Source organism: Grampus griseus (assembly GCF_964374135.1).
Source record: "Grampus griseus genome assembly, chromosome: 7".
In the NCBI taxonomy this organism is placed as follows: Eukaryota; Metazoa; Chordata; class Mammalia; order Artiodactyla; family Delphinidae; genus Grampus; species Grampus griseus.
In genome coordinates this window covers 38,912,325-38,932,801 of record NC_139001.1, presented here as the reverse complement: position 1 = coordinate 38,932,801, position 20,477 = coordinate 38,912,325, and the positions used below count along the sequence as shown (strand labels likewise).

At 39.9% G+C, this 20,477-nt stretch overlaps 1 protein-coding gene across 1 annotated transcript in view; it reads right to left on the bottom strand.

Moving 5' to 3' along the window:
• DNAH7 (dynein axonemal heavy chain 7) overlaps window positions 1-18,730 on the bottom strand; it is a gene marked incomplete at both ends in the record, with an annotated part of 244,845 nt that extends 226,115 nt beyond the window's left edge. The window contains 2 exons of the mRNA XM_082658909.1: window positions 12,792-12,854; window positions 18,716-18,730. Of these exons, the coding sequence (XP_082515035.1) occupies window positions 12,792-12,854; window positions 18,716-18,730 (78 nt within the window). The remainder of the gene's footprint in view (window positions 1-12,791; window positions 12,855-18,715) is intronic.
• Between the last annotated feature and the right edge of the window lie 1,747 nt (window positions 18,731-20,477).

Here is a 20,477-nt window from a genome sequence, read left to right as displayed (position 1 = left end):
TGTCAAAACAACACTGTGAGAGGAAAGGACTCTCTTCCTGGTTCCAGGGCTTTTTGTTGCTGCTTCCATGGTGTGGCTGCCAACAGTCAGCATCCTTGCCTGTGGGCACCTTCCCAGCCTGTGGTGTGTGGCTGACCCAGTGACAGACACCCTCCAGCAGGGTTGCAGGTTTCACGGGCATCCCGAAGGGCAGCTTCCCAGAAAGTTTCCCTTACATCATAGAGGGAGACTTTCAAACTCTTCAGCACGCAAGCAAGGTGGTTTTCTCACCTACCAGCCTAAGCCTGCAACACCTCAGCAAACATCTTTGCCATCCAGGTGGGCCATAGCCATTCCCTCTCCAAGGGGTCTTAATCCAGGCTTTGGAGAAGTAATGGATCTTCCAAGTTTCTTCCTCGAGCACTCTCCCTTACTCCTAAAGGGAATGGCTACTTCTTATATCTGCTAACTCTGTACTTTTTTTAAGCTACATTGTCCAAAACAGCATCCATTAGCCACCTGTAGCTACTGACCACTATGAAGTGAGATGTGTTTCAGTGTAAAATATGTACTAGATTTTGAAGACTTAGTACAAAATACAAAACATTTAAATTATCTTGCCAATCTTTATATTGATTAGAATATATATTGATTACATTGTGTGTGTATTGTTTTAAGAAATTTACATGAATTATCTCATTCAGTTCTCTTTACAACTCTGTGAGGTGAGCAGTACACCACTTTTGTTCCTACTGTATACATGATGACTTTTTATATGAGGTAATCTCTACCCACACAAAGCATACATTCCAGTCAATATTTTTGTTAACATCTTTATTGAGGTATAATTGCTTTACATTGTTGTGTTAGTTGCTGCTGTATAACAAAGTGAATCAGCTATACATATACATATATCCCCATATGCCCTCCCTCTTGCGTCGCCCTCCTACCCTCCCTATCCCACCCCTCTAGGTGGTCAGAAAGCACCGACCTGATCTCCCTGTGCTATGCGGCTGCTTCCCACTATCTATTTTACATTTGGTAGTGTATATATGTCCATGCCACTCTCTCACTTCGGCTCAGTTTACCCTTCCTCCTCCCCATGTCCTCAAGTCCATTTGCTACGTCTGCATCTTTATTCCTTTCCTGCCCCTAGGTTCTTCAGAACCCTTTTTTTTTTTTGAGATTCCATATATAGGTGTTAGCATATGGTATTTGTTTTTCTCTTTCTGACGTACTTCACTCTGCATGACAGACTCTTGGTCCATCCATCTCACTACAAATAACTCAGTTTCATTACTTATTATGGCTAATATTCAATAGTATATATGTGCCATGTCTTCTTTATCCATTCATCTGTCGATGGACACTTAGGTTGCTTCCATGTCTTGGCTATTGTAAATAGTGCTACAATGAACACTGTGGTACATGACTTTTTGAATTACGGTTTTCTCAGGGTATATGCCCAGTAGTGGGATTGCTGGGTCGTATGGTAGTTCTATTTTTAGTTTTTTAAGGAACCTCCATACCATTCTCCATAGTGGCTGTGTCAATTTACACTCCCATCAACAGTGCAAGAGGGTTCCCTTTTCTCCACACCCTCTCCAGCACTTATTTTTTGTAGATTTTTTTGATGATGACCGGTGTGACTGGTGTGAGGTGATACCTTATTGTAGTTTTGATTTGTATTTCCCTAATGATTAGTGATGTTGTACATCCTTTTGTGTGTTTGTTGGCACTCTGTATATCTTCTTGGGAGAAATGTCTATTTAGGTCTTCTGCCCATTTTTGGATGGGGTTGTTTGTATTTTTGACATTGAGCTACATGAGCTGCTTGTATATGTTGGAGATTAATCCTTTGTCAGTCACTTCGTTTGCAAATATTTTCTACCATTCTGAGGGTTGTCTTTCTGTCTTGTTTGTGGTTTCCTTTGCTGTGCAAAAGCTTTTAGGCTCCATTAAGTCCCATTTGTTTATTTTTGCTTTTATTTCCATTTCTCTAGGAGGTGGGTCAAAAAGGAGGTGGATCTTGCTGTGATTTATGTCATAGAGTGTTCTGCCTATGTTTTCCTCTAAGAGTTTGATAGTGTCTGGCCTTACCTTTAGGTCTTTAATCCATTTTGAGTTTATTGTTGTGTATGGTGTTAGGGAGTGTTCTAATTTCATTCTTTTACATGTAGCTGTCCAGTTTTCCCAGAAGCACTTACTGAAGAGGCTGTCTTTTCTCCATTGTATATTCTTGCATCCATTGTCAAAGATAAGGTGACCATATGTGCGTGGGTTTATCTCTGGACTTTCTATCCTGTTCCATTGATCTATATTTCTGTTTTTGTGCCAGTACCATACTGTCTTGATTACTGTAGCTTTGTGGTATAGTCTGAAGTGAGGGAGCCTGATTCCTCCAGCTCCGTTTTTCTTTCTCAAGATTGCTTTGGCAATTCGGGGTCTTTTGTGTTTCCATACAAATTGTGAAATTTTTTGTTCCAGTTCTGTGAAAAATGCCATTGGTAGTTTGATAGGGATTGCATTGAAACTGTAGATTTCTTTGGGTGTAGTCATTTTCACAATGTTGATTCTTCCAATCCAAGAACATGGTATATCTCTCTCCATCAATTTGTATCATCTTTAATTTCTTTCATCAGTGTCTTATAGTTTTCTGCATACAAGTCTTTTGTCTCCTTAGGTAGATTTATTCCTAGGTATTTTATTCTTTTTGTTGCAGTAGTAAATGGGAGTGTTTCCTTAATTTCTCTTTCATATTTTTTGTCATTAGTGCATAGGAATTCAAGAGATTTCTGTGCATTAATTTTGTATCCTGCTACTTTACCAAATTCATTGATTAGCTCCAGTAGTTTTCTGGTAGCATCTTTAGGATTATCTGTGTATGGTATCATGTCATCTGCAAACAGTGACAGTTTTACTTCTTCTTTTCCTATTTGGATTCCTTTTATTTTTTTTCCATCTGACTGCTGTGGCTAAAACTTCCAAAACTATGTTGAATAAAAGTGGTGAGAGTGGACAACATTGTCTTGTTCCTGGTCTTAGAGAAAATGGTTTCAGTCTTTCACCATTGAGAATGATGTTGGCTGTGGGTTTGTCATATATGGCATTTATTATGTTGAGGTAAGTTCCCTCTATGCCTACTTTCTGGAGAGCTTTTATCATAAGTTGGTGTTGAATTTTGTCAAAAGCTTTTTCTGCATCTATTGAGATGATCATATGGTTTTTATCCTTCAGTTTGTTAACATGGTGTATCACATTGACTGATTTGTGTATATTGAAGAATCCTTGCATTTCTGGGATAAATCCCACTTGATCATGGTGTGTGATCCTTTTAATGTGCTGCTGGATTCTGTTTGCTAGTATTCTGTTGAGGATTTTTGCATCTATGTTCATCAGTGATACTGGCCTGTAGTTTTCTTTTCTTGTAACACCTTTGTCTGGTTTTGGTATCACAGTGATGGTGCCCTCGTAGAATGAGTTTGGGAGTGTTCCTCCCTCTGCTATATTTTGGAAGAGTTTGAGAAGGATAGCTGTTAGCTCTTCTCTAAATGTTTGATAGAATTTGCCTGTGAAGCCATCTGGTCCTGGGCTTTTGTTTGTTCGAAGATTTTTAATCACAGTTTCAATTTCAGTGCTTGTGATTGGTCTGTTTATATTTTCTATTTTTTCCTGGTTCAGTCTCAGAAGGTTGTGCTTTTCTAAGAATTTGTCCGTTTCTTCCAGGTTGTCCATTTTATTGGCATAGAGTTGCTTGTAGTAATCTCTCATGATCCTTTTTTATTTCTGCAGTGTCAGTTGTTACTTCTTTTTCATTTCTATTTCTGTTGATTTGAGTCTTCTCCCTTTTTTTCTTGATGACTCTGGCTAATGGTTTATCAATTTTGTTTATCTTCTCAAAGAACCAGCTTTTAGTTTTATTGATCTTTGCTGTTGTTTTCTTCATTTCTTTTTCATTTATTTCTGCTCTGATCTTTATGATTTCTTTCCTTCTGCTAAATTTGGGGTTTTTTATTCTTCTTTCTCTAATTGCGTTAGGGGTAAGGTTAGGTTGTTTATCTGAGATGTTTCTTGAGGTAGGATTGTATTGCTATAAACTTCCCTTTATAACTGCTTTTGCTGCATCCCATAGGTTTTGGGTTGTCATGTTTTCATTGTCATTTGTTTCTAGGTATTTTTTGACTTCCTCTTTCATTTCTTCAGTGATCTCTTGGTTATTTAATAGTGTATTATTTTGCCTCATGTGTTTGTATTTTTACAGTTTTTTTCCTATAAAAACAAGTTACAACTTACACCGCAGAACTACAAAGGATCATAAGAGGTCACTATGAACAGCTGTATGCCAATAAAATGGACAATCTAGAGGAAATGGAGAAATTCCTAGAAAGTACAATCTCCCAAGACTGAATCAGGAAGAAATAGAAAATAGAAACAGACCAATTACCAGGATTGAAACTGAATCAGTAATAAAACAAACTTACTCTCAAACAAAAGTCCTGGACCAGACTGCTTCACAGGTCAATTCTACCAAACATTTAAAGAAGAGTTAGCACCTATCCTTCTCAAACTATTCCAAAAAAATGCAGAGGAAGGAACATTCCCAAACTCATTCTATGAGGTCACCTACACCCGGATACCAAAACCAGACAAAGATACCACAAAAAGAAAAAAATACAGGCCTATATCACTGATGAACATAGATGTAAAAATCCTCATCAAAATATTAACAAACCAAATTCAACAATACACTAAAAGGATCACACACCATGATCAAGTGGGATTTATCCCAGGGATGCAAGGATGGTTGAATATTTGCAAAAATCAACCTACATGATATACCACATTAACAAATTGAAGAATAAAAACCATATGATCATCTCAATAGATGCAGAAAGTCTTGGACAAAACTCAACATCCATTTATGACAAAAACTCTCAACAAAGTGGGTGTAGAGGGACTATATCTCAACATAATAAAGGCCACGTATGATAAGCCCACAGCTAACAACATACTCAACAGTGAAAAGCTGAAAGCAGTTCCTCTAAGATTAAGAAAAAGACAAGGTTGTCCAGCCTCTCCACTTTTATTCCACATAGTATTTGAAGTCCTAGCCACAACAACCAGACAAGAAATAAGAGAGATCCAAATTGGAAAGGAAGAAGTGAAACTGCCCTGTTTGCAGGTGTGATGATACTATATATACAAAATCCTAAAGATGCTACCAAAAAATTACTAAAATTCATCAATGAATTTGGTAAAGTTGCAGCATACAAAATTGATGTACAAGAATCTGCTGTGTTTCTATACACTGAAAACAAACTATCAGGGCTTCCCTGGTGGCGCAGTGGTTGAGAGTCCGCCTGCCGATGCAGGGGACACTGGTTCGTGCCCTGGTCCGGGAAGATCCCACATGTCGTGACGCGGCTAGGCCTGTGAACCATGGCCGCTGAGCCTGAGCATCCGGAGCCTGTGCTCCACAACGGGAGAGGCCACAACAGTGAGATGCCCGTGTACCTCAAAAACAAACAAACAAACAAACAAAAAACTATCAGAAAGAGAAATTAAGGAAACAATCCCTTTACAATGCAACAAAAAATAAAATATACAAGAATAAATATAAGGTAAAAGACTTGTACTTGGAAAACTATAAGACACTGATGAGAGAAACTGAAGACAATACAAAGAAATGGAAAGATATACCATGCTCACATGTGTAGCTGAACCAAACTGACTCCATTCTGTCAGCTCTATCTTAGGCCCACTGTCCTATCCCCTCCTCCTTATGCATGACTGAGCTTTAGCCTGACACACAAGGAATGTGCCCAAGCCAGATGAATTCCCATTCAACTTTCACCCTTGCCTTCATCTGATACCTAAAAACCAGAAGTGTGCCTTTTGCTGATGCAGATGGTTAATGGTCATGAGACATCCAGGGGAAGGAAAAAAAAAACCCTGTTCCCATCCATGTGGACATGGATGTAGTAGTAGTCAGATTCTATTTTTAGCTTTGACTCCTTTAAATTCTCCCTAGTAGTCAGATTCTATTTTTAGCTTTGACCCCTTTAAATTCCCCTGTACCCCTTTCAGCGGTGCTAAGTGCAGCTGTGAATGCGGATCATGTGTCCACCCAATCCTTCCCGCCTAAGTTACCCACAATACATTTCCTAATTGTTCTTTATGAAGTTGATCACCTCATTTTTCAGTCTCAACGTTCCTTCTCAGTTTGGAAGACATTATTCAGTATCTCTGACTACCAACATCATGGATTAGAAGACTCACTCCTGTTAAAATGGCCATATGACCCAAGGCAATCTACAGATTCAGCGCAATCCCTATTAAAATACCAATGGCATTTTGCACAGAACTAGAACAGAGCTAAAATTTGTATGGAAACACAGAAGACCCTGAAGAGCCTTTTTATCTTGTTATCTCAAGATAACAATCTAGAGAAAGAGAACAAAGCTAGACGTATCACACTCCTTTATTTCAAACTGTACTATAAAGCCACAGTAATCAAAAACAGACACACAGATCAATGGCGCAGAATAGAGCACCCAGAAATGAAACCACATTCATATGGTCAATTAATCTATGACAAAGGAGGCAAAAATATACAATAGGGAAAGATAGGCTCTTCAATAAATGGTATTGGGAAACTGGACAGCTACGTGCAAAAGAATCAAACAGGACCACTTTCTCACACCATATTAAAAAAATAAACTCAAAATGGATTTAGGACGTCAATGTAAGATATGAAACCATAAAACTTCCAGAAGAAAACACAGGCACTATGCCCTTTGACATCAGTCTTAGCGATTTTTTTTTTTTTTTTTTTTTTGCAGTACGCGGGCCTCTCACTGTTGTGGCCTCTCCCGTTGCGGAGCACAGGCTCCGAACATGCAGGCTCAGCAGCCATGGCTCACGGGCCCAGCTGCTCTGCGGCATATGGGATCTTCCCGGACCGGGGCACGAACCCGTGTCCCCTGCATCGGCAGGCGGACTCTCAACCACTGCGCCACCAGGGAAGCCGGTGATATTTTTTTTGCTATATCTCCTCAGGCAAGGGAAACAAAACCAAAAATAAATAAATGGGGCTACATCAAACTAAGAAGCTTTTGCAAGGCAAAGGAAACTATCAGCAAATGAAAAACCGCCTACTGAATGGGAGAAGATGTTTTCAAATGACATATCCAATAAGAGGTTAATACTCAAAATACACAAGGAACTCACAAAACTCAATGTTAAGAAAACAAATAACCCAACTTTTAAAATGGGCAGAGGACCTGAATAAACATTTTTCCAAAGAAGACATACAGATGGCCAACAGGCACATGAAAAGATGCTGAACATCACTAATCATTAGAGAAATGCACATCAAAACCACAATGAGATCACCTCACACCTGTCAGAATGGCCACTGTCAAAAAGGACAAAATTCACAAAGAAAAAAATTTTCTCCTGTTTCTTTAATGTATCTATATGAGATGATGAATATTCACTAAACCTATTGTGGTAATCATTTCATGATGTATGTATGTCAAATCATTATGCTGTACATCTTAAACTTATACAGTACTGCATGTCAATTATATCTCATTAAAACTGGGGTGGGGCAATAGCAAGTGTTGGTGAGGGTGTGGAGAAAAGGGAGCCCTTGTGCAATGCTGGTGGGAATGTAAATTGGTACAGCCACTATGGAGAACAGTATGGCGATTCCTCAAAAAATTAAAAATAGAACTATCATACAATTTAACAATTCCACTCCTGGGTATTTAGCCAAAGAAAATGAAAACACTAATTTGAAAATATATGCACCCCTATGTTCACTACAGCATTATTTACAATAGCCAAGATATGGAAGCAATCCATGTGCCCATCAATAGATACATGGATAAAGAAAATGTGGTATATATAAATACAATGGAATATTACTCAGCTGTAAAAACCATGAACTCGTGCCATTTGTGACAACATAAATGGACCTACAGGGCATTAAGCTAAGTGAAATAAGTCAGACAGGAAAAGACAAATACCATATGATTTCACTTATTTGTGGAGTCTAAAAAATAAATGAACAAACATGACAAAACAGAAACAGAGTCATGGTACACAAACAGGTGGTTGCCAGAGGGGAGGTGGGGTGCAAGGATGAGAGAAATAGGTGAGGGAGATTAAGAGGTACAAACTTCCAGGTGCAAAATACATGAGTCACAGATATAAAATGTACAGTGAGGGGAATATAGTCAATAATTATGTAACATCTTTATATTGTGACAGACGGTAACTAGACTTGTGATCAGTATGAAATGTATAGAAATATCGAATCACCGTATTATGCACCAGGAACTAACAGTGCTGTATTAAATAGGCCAATTGTACTTTACAATAGAAAAAGAGATCAGATTTGAGCTTATCAGAATCTGGGGGTAGGTAGTCTAAAGGTACAAACTTCCAGTTATAAGGTAAATAAGTACTAGGGATGTAATGTACAACATAATAAATATAATTCACACTGCTGTATGTTTATTATAGGAAAGCTGTGGAGTTCTCAGCCCAAAGAAAAAAGTTTTTTCTATTTCTTTAATGTTGTATCTATCTGAGACAATAATGTTCACAAACCAACTGTAGTAATCATGATGTGTGTTAAGTCAAATCATTATGTTGGACACTTTAGATTTACAGGGTTGTATGTCAATTATATCTCAATAAAATGGGAAGGGAAGAAGAGTGAAGGGAAAGAAAATTGCAATGAACTTCAGACAATACTTCCCAAAGTACAAACACCAAATTAGGTAACTGTTTCATACATATACAGTGCTGTACCACAAACGGCTCTGTTTTCTTTAATCCCCAATGGACCACAGGGTACAAAGGGGGACATGAGCACAACGTTTTCAAGCTAAAAGTGCAGTAGGTGTTCTCAGAGTGGAAGGCTTCCCTTTAGGGAGAATAAGGATGTGGCAAAGGCCTAATAAGAATGCAGCTGTAGGGCTTCCCTGGTGGCACAGTGCTTGAGAGTCCGCCTGCCGATGCAGGGGACACAGGTTCGTGCCCCAGTTCGGGAGGATCCCACATGCCGCAGAGCGGCTGGGCCCGTGAGCCATGGCCACTGAGTCTGAGCGTCCGGAGCCTGTGCTCCGCAACGGGAGAGGCCACAACAGTGAGAGGCCCACGTACCGCAAAAAAAAAAAAAAAAAAAACCGAATGCAGCTGTAGATGATAGAAGGAAAGGGACATATGGTCCAAGTGCCCTAAAATTCTCATACCGTCATACAGAGGCAACTCAAATGAGGTCTACTGTAATGGAGCTACTACAAATGTACAAAACACCTTGCTTAACCCAAGCCTTCGACACTGATTCCCACAACCTGACTTCTTAGGATCTCTACAGCACCCATTCTGCACGCTGAGCTACCACCCCCAGTCTCATCAGCACCCTGGGTGGAGAAGGGTGGTGAGGGCCTGAATGTTTCCTCTATACCCTTCATATATATATATATATATATATATATGAAGGGTTTATAAATAGTGGCCCTGGGCCAATCACAAACAGCAGCCACACATAGTCAGAACACCATCTAGCTAAGTAACACTGATCTTCAATAAAACCAGAGGGGTGCATTTTAAAGTAACGTCTACATATTTTTAATGCTGATTAGCAATTCCATTTTAGTCTGTTTTCTCCTTTCAGATGATGACAGACATATGCACTCCTTCCCTCTGCTTTGGAACTTCTGTGAGGCTGGACTAAGAATTCCATTGACTTTTCTATCAGAAAAGTCTTGTTTCACTTCCTTTCACATCCTCTTGTCCCTCACCTCACGATTCCAGACGTGGCTGCAGTGAACAGTTCTGTGCTGGCTTCAATCCGGGTGGGAACGACAGGGTTTCCACTCAAGAAACTGTCTTTTGTTTTGTCCCGTGTGGCTTCTTTGATGCCGCAGCATGGGACCCTCGGGGTAGCCCATTCTGCACTCACACGTGAGCAGCCAGAAATAGATGGAAGTTAACATCCTCAGGAGATAGGATGAGAGCTGACGGATAAATGCTACCACCCTGATCATCCTCAGGCAGATGATTCCAGGAAGCATTCAGAAGGTCGGGCAGGATCATTCCAGCCGCCCCGTACTGACTTCTCCTCCTTCCTAGTTTTACTCTCCCAGATCCTTTACTCCTGCTTCCTGGGATCACCTCTCCAACTCTACACATGTCCTATTTTCAGGCTCTTCTTTCACAGGAGAACATCTAGAACACTTAAAAATCAGTGGTCTTCCATCCTTCCATCCCCCCTTCCATTCTTCCATTCTCATCTTTCTCCATAAAGGATTTCAGATTCATGGGAGGGCTATGAGTGAGGTGTGCAGGCTGAGAGTCAGGTCACCAGCTCTGAGAGGCTGGCAGCCACCAGTGCTGGGCCATCCTTGGTTTTAACAAGGATCACCTCTGGGAACATGAAGGTCTGTAATGAAAATCATTCTAGGTCTTCCAGGTAGAAAGGGCTTATATGTTCACATGCTCACGTGGGCTTAGAGGCCTGGGGGTTATTTTTTTCATCTAATTTCTGGGACCCAAATCCACCACTTTTTAAATGCCAATCTCAACTTCTGCCAGTTGTGAGAACTCCAAACCATGGGTCATCACAAAGTATGTTTAAAAACGCTGGATGTGTGCACCACGTAAGACTAGAAGCTGACTTTGGAAAAAAGTGGGTGCTCTGCCAGAGACTACGAAGCAAGCGGTCTGCTCCTTTATGACCTGGGGTAGTCAGAGCAGCCCGCACTACCCAACCCGCACTCACAGCACCTTTCTTCATTTAGTGAAAGAGTCTATTTCCATGGAAGCTATGAGGGCAGAACTGGCTAAAAAACAAAAACAAAAACAAACAAAAACTGTAGGTAACTTCAGTGTTTTCCGCAACCCTCCCCCTGAAAAAAAAACAAAACTGTGTGTCGCTAAAAATGGCCTGAAGGCTCCAATTCTCCCATTTGTTTTTCCAAACATTTACAATGCCCATTACTGAAGAACACACCAGTGTTTTACCAAAAATGTAAATAAATGCAATTATTACCCCACCCCCCAAATCTTAATTACTGCCGGAAAATATTATCCAAGTGCAAACCATAATGTTCAAATGAATTTTTGTTTTAATTAATGGAATATGTTAAAAATTTCTTTCAAATATTATTTATCTTAAAAGACATAAAACTCAAATGATACGAAAGAAAAATTGCAAGACAAAGTCAAATATGAGCACAGTATAAGGTTTAAATCAGCCAAATAAGCATTTTAAACAATTATTTGCCTCATGGGCTAGGAAGGATTATTCATCTCAGCCACTGAATATCTATTCAGTAAGTAAATTTAAATTTAGTTGCTATTTGTAAACCTATATACTAATAATATTTATTGCTAAACCTATACACTAATTTTTTTTAACTAGTGGCAATTTTATTAAATTTAAAATTTTTTTAATTTTTAAAGAGAAAATTAAATGTCTATTCCATTTCATATCTTTGGCTCTTAACACAGAATACCTAAGACAGATATTTGCAGAACTAAAAAAAATGCTATGATTTTATTTCATAGAACATGGTGTGATAATCTTGGCATTATCGATAAAATAGGTTCACAATTGAAACGTGTACTTTGAAATGTTTAAGAGCATTCACCTGAACATTTTCATTGGAGTGTTTTTTTAATCTGAAAGAATCCTTAATTTCAAATTATTAGAAATCTACTCTGTATGAAGCCATTCAGATTCCATTTCATAGTTCATCCTGAGCTTTTAAAATGTTTCAAAACAAATAATGTTTGCATTGAACCTCCATTTAAAATCAACTTCCAGGAATCACAAGAGTATAACTCAACAATATTAAACTCAACATAATTATTTGACAGTAAACTTTATTGCAGTAAAATCTGATTTGTCCAGCACTTGATCAACTGAAAATGTCTATTAACTACCTCTTCCACAGGACAATGCTAATTTAACATCAAAATCATGAAAAAGGATGCCAAGATCTAAGAAATCTCCTGTAGCTAACAGTGCTAGAAGAGACACCTCTTCAGAGATCAAATCAACTGTTCTCATTTCAAACTCAGAAACTGGGGCTCCAAGAGGTAAGTGACTCTGTAATAGTCACAGAGCCATTAGTGAAAAATCTGTAATCTAAGTCCTTGCTTCCTAACTCCAACACTACTTCTGCTAGGTCATCCTCAGAATTCTTTTATTCATAATACTCAAATATCCTGCACATACTAGGTAATTATAGCTTACAGCTCCTTTATTAAGACAGTTATTTTTCCTACGATATATACCTCATAGATGTTCTCCATCGGAAAAGAAATGGAGCACAGAAATTTATAATAAAAAATTCAGTATCTTGGGCTTCCCTGGTGGCTCAGCGGTTAAGAATCCGCCTGCCAATGCAGGGGACACGGGTTCGAGCCCTGGTCCGGGAAGATCCCACATGCCATGGAGCAAATAAGCCCATGTGCCATAAATACTGAGCCTGCGCTCTAGAGCCTGCAAGCCACAACTACTGAAGTCCGTGTGCCACAACTACTGAAGCCCGTGTGCCTAGAGCCCGTGCTCCACAACAAGGGAAGCCACCAGACTGAGAAGCCCACGCACTGCGACGAAGAGTAGCCCCCCACTCGCCGCAACTAGAGAAAGCCTGTGCACAGCAACAAAGACCCAATGCAGCCAAAAAAAAAAAAAAAAAAAAATTCAGTATCTTATTTGCAAGTTTGAAAACTAGTAAACAACATTATTACAAAAGCAATAAAATATGAGATATTTGGTAAATTACCGTAGACAACTGTGGTAAAAATCTGACTGGTATCTTGGATTTTTCTTTGCTGGGTGATTTATCCTGCATGAAAAAATACAAACAAAACCCAACCCAACACTGTTTACTCTGTTAATTCTAAAATTGACTCATTGAACCAAGTGTTACAGAGTGTCTAATATAAAGTAAAGCACATATCATCCAAAATATTCTAAAACATACTTTATGGATAGCATGATGTTGTGTACAGAAAATCATAAGGCATCCACAAAAGATTAGAGCTAATGAAAGAGCTCAGCAAGGTTGCAGGATTCAAGATTAATACACAAAAATTGTATTTCTAGATGCTAACAATGAACAATCCAAAACAAATTAATTTACAATAGCATCAGAAAGGATAAAATACTTAGGAATAAATTTAACAAAAAGACGTGCAAGACTTGTACAAAGAAAGCTATAAAACATTATTGAAAGAAATTAAAGAAGACCCTAATAAATGGAAAGACACCCCATACTCATGGATTGGAAGACTAATATTGTTAAAATGCAATACTCTCCCCTCAAAATAACCTACAGATTCAACACACCCTTTCTCAAAATCCCAGATGCTTAGTTGTAGAAATTAACAAGATGATCATAAAATTCACATGGAAATGTAATGGACCCAGAATAGCCAAAAGATCTTGAAAAAGAACAAAGTTGTCAGACTCACACTTTCAGATTTCATGACTTAACTACAAAACTACAGTAATGAAGACTGTGTAAGGATAAACATATAGATCTATAGATCAAAGGAACAGAATTGGGAGTTCAGAAATAAACCCATACATTTATGGGTGAGTACCAAGACAGTTCAGTGGGGAATTGGCCATATCTTCTAGGAATTTATCTAATGAGTATCCATTCACTTAGCCCCCACCTCCTTTCTCCATGGCTAAAACTTCATTTTTTTCCCAGAATGCTCCACTTCCTAAGGTGACAATGTATTCAGGTTAATGCATCCTCAAGTTACTGTAAGTAACATACTTTTTAGCAGCAACTTTCAGGGAAAAGGGCTGATATCTTCCTTTGAGTAGAGGAGGATTCCATGGGAGGAATTCCACCTAGGTAAGAGGAAGCACTGTTGACAATAATGCTTTGTTCTATAAAGCAGATTATAAATCGTGCTTTTTGCCAATTGTCAATATTACCTCTCAGCTCCAAGTCTACCCTTTTTGCCCCCCTTTGTGACTGGGCAGGATTCTATAACATTTCTCCTTTGCCAACCAGCATTAATATTATAAAGGGTGTCAAAACAACACTGTGAGAAGAAGGGACTCTCTTCCTGGTTCCAGGGCTTTTTGTCATTGCTTCCATGGTGTGGCTGCCAGCAGTCAGCATCCTTGACTGTGGGCACCTTCCCAGCCTGTGGTGTGTGGCTGACCCAGTGACAGACACCCTCCAGCAGGGTTGCACCCCTAAGGGCAGCTTTCCAGAAAGTTTCCCTTACATCATAGAGGGAGACTTTCTTTCAAACTCTTCAGCATGCAAGCAAGATGGTTTTCTCACTTCCCACGTTGATACTTTCCTGATTTTCACAGCTGTATAGTACTCTAACATATGAATATGATGCGACTCATCCATTCCATTCTCCTGTAAATTAACATTTAGCTTATTTCCAATGTTTCTCTATTACAAAAGATGTTCCAATAAACATCTTTGGTCATATGTTTTAGTATACACACAATTTTATTTCACACACACACATATACTATACAGTGTGTATATAATACACATATAATACACGTGAGTATGTAAATGTCTCTTTTGTCCCTTTAATTCCATTGGTATATTTGTCTATCTGTAAACAAATTGTATGACATTGTCTAAATTACTATGACTTCACAATAGGTCTTGAAATCTGTAAGGCAATTCTCTCCACCTTAGTATTCTTAAAAATTATTATATACAATCTTGACCTTTTCTCTACCACGTGAATTTTAGGATCCACATTGCATGAAACTTTGGGGGATTTTGACAGAAACACACTGAATGCCTAGAATAATCTGGAGGAAATTGATATTGTTATGATATTGACTTCTTCATGAATACAATATATTTCTTTATTCACATCCTTGGAGTGTATCCTTCAAAAACTTTTTGTAATATTCTTCATAAGGGTGTACACATCTTTTTTTTTTTTTTTTTTTTTTTTGCGGTTCGCAGGCCTTTCACTGTTGTGGCCTCTCCCGTTGCAGAGCACAGGCTCCGGACACGCAGGCTCAGCGGCCATGGCTCACGGGCCCAGCCGCTCCACGGCATGAGGGATCTTCCTGGACCGGGGCACGAACCCGTGTCCCCTGCATCGGCAGGCGGACTCTCAACCACTGCGCCACCAGGGAAGCCCTGTACACATCTTTTGTTAGACTTATTCTTAGGTATAAAGAATTCTGAGTGAAAAATGCATTACAGGACCTGAACAATTGACTTACCAACTTTTAATCACAACTAATTTGTAAACAGGGAAATGTCCATGAAGACTGCATCTACATATAATAATTTCTGTGACGGTTATTCTTTGTTTGCCCCAATCCAGTCTCCATGTTTTCCTTCCTGCTCTGTGCCTAGAAGGCTGACTTCTGTAGACAGGCAGCACCTGGGCTGCCAGCCCTCTGGCTTCTGCTGGGGATTAAGCAATGAGAGGCACCTGTAGGAGACTAGACAGGATGAAAGGAGAGAGTTTTGGATATTTCTCTCCTAGTACTCCCTGTTTCCCGTAGTTCTGATAGTGGCTAAATTCTTCCAGAGTTCAGCTCCTTTCAGGAAGCTACCATTCCAAGCCTCCAGCTCTCACCAAGTTCTGAGAACGGGGTTCAATTTCTTTGACCCGTCAGGCCTAGGAATGGCAACGACTTCCTGTTATTAATCCTTAGGTGCATCCTCATCCCTGTTGGTTTCTTCTCTTAACCTTGCCCACACCTCTCCAAATGGTCTTTTCATAAGTTTTCTTCAATTTAATCCTTTTAAGCATGCCATCTGTTTTCTGTTGGGATCCTAATATAATTTTACATTACCAGAATTAAAATTGCTAAAGAGTCAAGGTCTTCCTTGAGTACTCTGGCTTGGCACTCAGTTTTTATTTTACTGATTTTCAACTACTTGTCTATTGGAAGGGATATTTGAAACCTGGTATAATCCAAATTTAACAGTTCTGATGAAATGACCAGAATCTATGAATGTGTCTGGTTAAAATCAACAATAATCCTGAAGTTGTCTGATTAAATCAACAACCAACTCTCAAAATCTAATAGGGTTGAGTTAAATATAGTCATCATATGTTCTGAGTTATGGTTGTTAAAATTATCACCATGCTGTTGGCCTCATACCCAACTGTTTTCACTCTGCTCTCCTTTTTAAGCAATAACATCAAGGAGACAGGATGAAGGAAAACAGAATGAGCATCATATAAATGCAAAACTACTTAATTTAACAACTAGAAAATGCGCTAAGGTAGAGATAAGCTGACAGCTTTTCCCTCTGCTCTGCCCACAATCTGTAGTGGATTTTGCGGGGAGCTTCGTGCTCTTTGGATATCTGTATTTTTAAACCTCTGAAAGTTCTTCAACTGAAACTCAAAAAGCCTTATGTTTTAACTAATTTTAAAAATGAAAGAAGCAGTTCCAAGAGATTTTTCTTCTAAATACCTAATTTAAGAGTTCAAATTGCTATTCCTGAAAAATGCCATGTCACTCTAAACCTTCCACTATTGAGATGAATATATTAAAATCTCCTTCAGCAAATATGATTTTACCACCTGCTTACTTTTTCAGACTAAATGAACACATAAGTAAATGTCACATCAAAATGTTATTTCCAAAAGTTTAATCCATTCTGTTTGTTTCAGGTTAAAATATAAAACCTTTCACCCTTTCAAAAGGAAAACTACACTCAAAATCAGCATAAATGAAAGTATCAAGAGTTTTAAAATTACAAGTCAGCAAAAGCAGCCAGAGAGAGACCTCTACTGTTTAAAAATAGTATGTAGAAAATGTAAATAGTCCTAGATGGGCTCATGCCCATTCTTTCAAGATCCCACTGCCTTTTTAATAACAGAGGTTCCTTTGGGGTGGGGGCGTGTAATTTCCAAACATCACTTTTATTAAGATAAAGTGAAACTTAAAACTTGACTACCAATAGGTTTTTAGTGGACGCTTTTCAGTTGTAAACTGGTCAATTTGGGCTTTGTGAAACAACAGCTATTCAGAAATACCACTGCAAATATGGTAAAGGCATATTTTAAATTTCAACACCACAGCACATGATTCAAAAGCAGGTCAAAGACTGATGTGGGCATCAAGAAAATAAGCTATTTTTGATTAATTAATGAATTGGGTTTTGACATTTTCAGTTAGTAACCTACAACTCAATGTTACTTTTAATCTTCTTTCCACAATAAACTCTAACACTACCAAAGAAATTACGAAGCTTGAAAAAGAAAAGATTATAGTTTAGTGTCAAACCAAGAAGCTAAGCAAAATCTACCGGCTTAAAAGCAACTGTTTTCCATTCAGTACCAGGATGCTTAGGGGGCCTTTTCCATACAAATCTAGAGAGTTAGAGTTGTTTTCTAGCTAGCCCAGAATAATGCCCACACTTAACGTCTTCCCATTCTGTTCTGGCATTAAAAAGGTCGACCATTGTTCATTCCTTTTGTTTACAGTTACCCTTAAATTCAATAAAGAGTTCTAAAAAGTATCTACTGCAACATATGTTACCGGTTCCCTTTGTCAGAAACGCAGCAAGCCAAAACGCTGAGACATCCGAGGTTTGCAGCGAAGACAGGGCTTATTCACAAGGCAGCCAAGGAGAAGACAGACGAACAAATCTCAAATCTGGCTCCCGGAAGCCAAGGGGCTGGGGTACTTATGGGATAAGGAGTAACGCAGCAGGGCCGTCTGAGGCGTAGGGAGCGTGAGAAGCGTGGGGAGCGTGGGGAAAGGTGATTGGAAAAAGGTGTGGTAGGCGTGGAAATCACCCCTCTGCTCAGGTGTAACTAAGCTACAGGCCTCTAGTTTCAAAAATGCAGGCGCTTAACAGGATCTGAGGGTGGAGTTTTCAGCCCTCCGATGTCAAAAGGTCACCAAGCCATACTTGCATATGCCCAGTTGGAGGGTCAGAGAGCCTATGCAACCTTAACTAGCTCAGCCCCAGAGACACAGCTGACTCCAAGCTCCTGCAAAACAACTCCGGCAAACATCTTATTGTTTAGGCTCCATGTGGAGTGGAGGACCTGCAAGTCTTTTGTAGCAACAATTAAAAGCAAGCTTGATTAGTGGAGGCCAGTGAAATGGATTTGACTAATGATGATTCCCCACGGTTTCATATGCATCTTTTGTTACATGCCATGGGGATGTTTTCTTAAGAAGAAATTCCACTTGCCACTTACCAAACCCTTTCATGTGTAGTATGGTATGGCATGGTATCTTGTTTGAACTTTGTAATAACCTTAGAAAGGAGGAAAATTTGTTCTGATTCCTCCCCTTTGCATAAAAGAGAGAGAAGGTTTAGAAAAACCAAGTGATTTGCCCAAAGTCGCACCGCTAGGAAGGGGCTTATATTCCAACCCTAGAGCCCAAATCCAAGGCAACTCCCCACCGAGCTTCCCCCCAGACAAACACAGCCACCATTAGCACACTGGGGACACTCTAGGGCTGTAATTTAAACTGCAGGCGCTCTGCTCCACTGTGTTTGGTTGTTATGACAACACCAAGTACGAACGGTTGGGAAGAGAACATATAAAAGTTTTCACCGAAAACGCTCAGTATCCCAGACCATAAGTGGGATGAAAGAAGCTATACCCCGCGAGGCCACAACTGCGGAGTCCGGAAGACCTAGGCTTCCATCACTTTTGAAATACAAGGGAAGCTTCGCAGCCGGACGAGCCTGGCGAGGAGCCAACCTCTCACCTGCCGGCTGCTCATGGCTGTGAGGACGCGCTGGTGGCACCCGGTGGCCCCTGGATCGCTCCTGCCCGGAGCCCCGAGGAACCGCTCGGACGAGAGATGCGGCGCCCGGGGACAAGGCAGTCTATGCTCCCTCAGCGCCGGGGCTGTCTAGCTTCCCGGCTGCGTTCGTTGCTAAGCAACAGGCCCGCGCAGGTTCCATTTCCGGTCATCTGTTGCTCCTGGGACAGCGCCCGGGAACTGGCAGTGCACTCCCGCGGGAGGCACTTTCCAGGGCGCTGGGTGGCGCCTGAGCCCGCGTGGTGCGTTAGCAGCGGGCAAGTAAATAGCTGAAGGCGGTGGGTGCTCTTCCTTCTGCCTTGAGGAGTAAATACCCTTGGATTACTGACCGGTCACTTTTGCACCCTCCTAACTTAGCTGGGTGCTGCGGGTCCCTGCCTTAACTCCTATTTTCCTATTTAACTTTATCTGTGCCTAGGAGGTCTCAGAGGACTAGTGGAATGAAATGATTGCAGATTTCATTGCTTATGGGGGCAAGTGGAATTAGGAGAACAAAGCATGCAGAGCTTGGAACAAGAAAGCACCTTCCTTCTATTTTCCATGGGTTTCCAACTCACGTTGTTTTCTTGACTTTTCCCACACACTAGAAAACTATCCTTTAGAAGAATACCGGAAAAAGAAACTTCAAGAATTCGTTTAAACCAACATTCCCGGATGGTCTACTGCATGAAGGGTGCTGTGCTAAGGGCTAGGCATACAAACCTGACCAAGATGCCATCCCTTTAGCACCGGCTAAGGGAGTATTCAAATAAGCAGTTACAATGGTGCAGGCAACATGGGAAGGAGGATCCTCAGGAAGAACACAAAGCAGGAACTTCTTAATTTCTCCTGGAAGATGTGGAAGTGATGTGAGATCTGAAGGAAGAAGACATGGCTGGACAATGTTGAAAGCAAGCAGATTATATATATATATAAAGGCCCTAGACAAGAGTGGATGGCTGATGCAAGAATTAAAAGTAGTTCTGAAAGTTTGAAGAGTTGATTTACGTAAAGGGAGTTAAAGAAAATCTAGAGATGAAGCTGAGGTGACATGCAGGTGCTATATCTTAAAGGACTCTTTAAAACATGGTGTAATAGGGAAGAACAAATCTGACTCCATTTTGGATCTGTTTCTTTTACTTTAACCTTAGTATTCTATTGTTTTCACTACAAGTTAAGAATGTTGCCTAGAGCCTGAAATATACAGGACAGCCCATTCTCAAGGCTCTGACCTTTAAAGGTATAACACTTTTCCATTCATAGAGAGAGAAAAAGTTGAAGAACAGAGAATAACATTTGTCTTGTCAGAGGTTTACAGGAACATCATGACCTGACCTACCTGGACAGCTGCAAGAACAAAGGATTCCAACACCAAGAAGTTGGCAACAACCAAATACACCCCCTCCCCTTTTACTATAAAAGAAGCCTGAATTCTAAGTTAGGTAAGACCGTTCTTTGGGACACTAGTCCACCATCTTCTCAGTCTGCTGGCTTTCCAAATAAAGTCACTATTTCTTGCCCCAACAACTTGTCTCTCTATTTATTGGCCTGTTGTTCTGCGAGCAGTATGAGCTTGGACTCGGTAACAATGGTATGGAGTTTAGACTTAAAGGGAAAATGATCTCCACTGAAAAGTGTTTTGTTCAGAAATTATAAGAGCCCATCCTAAAATTCACAGGGAATTTCAAGGGACCTAGAAGAGGCAAAACACTCTTGAAAAAGAACA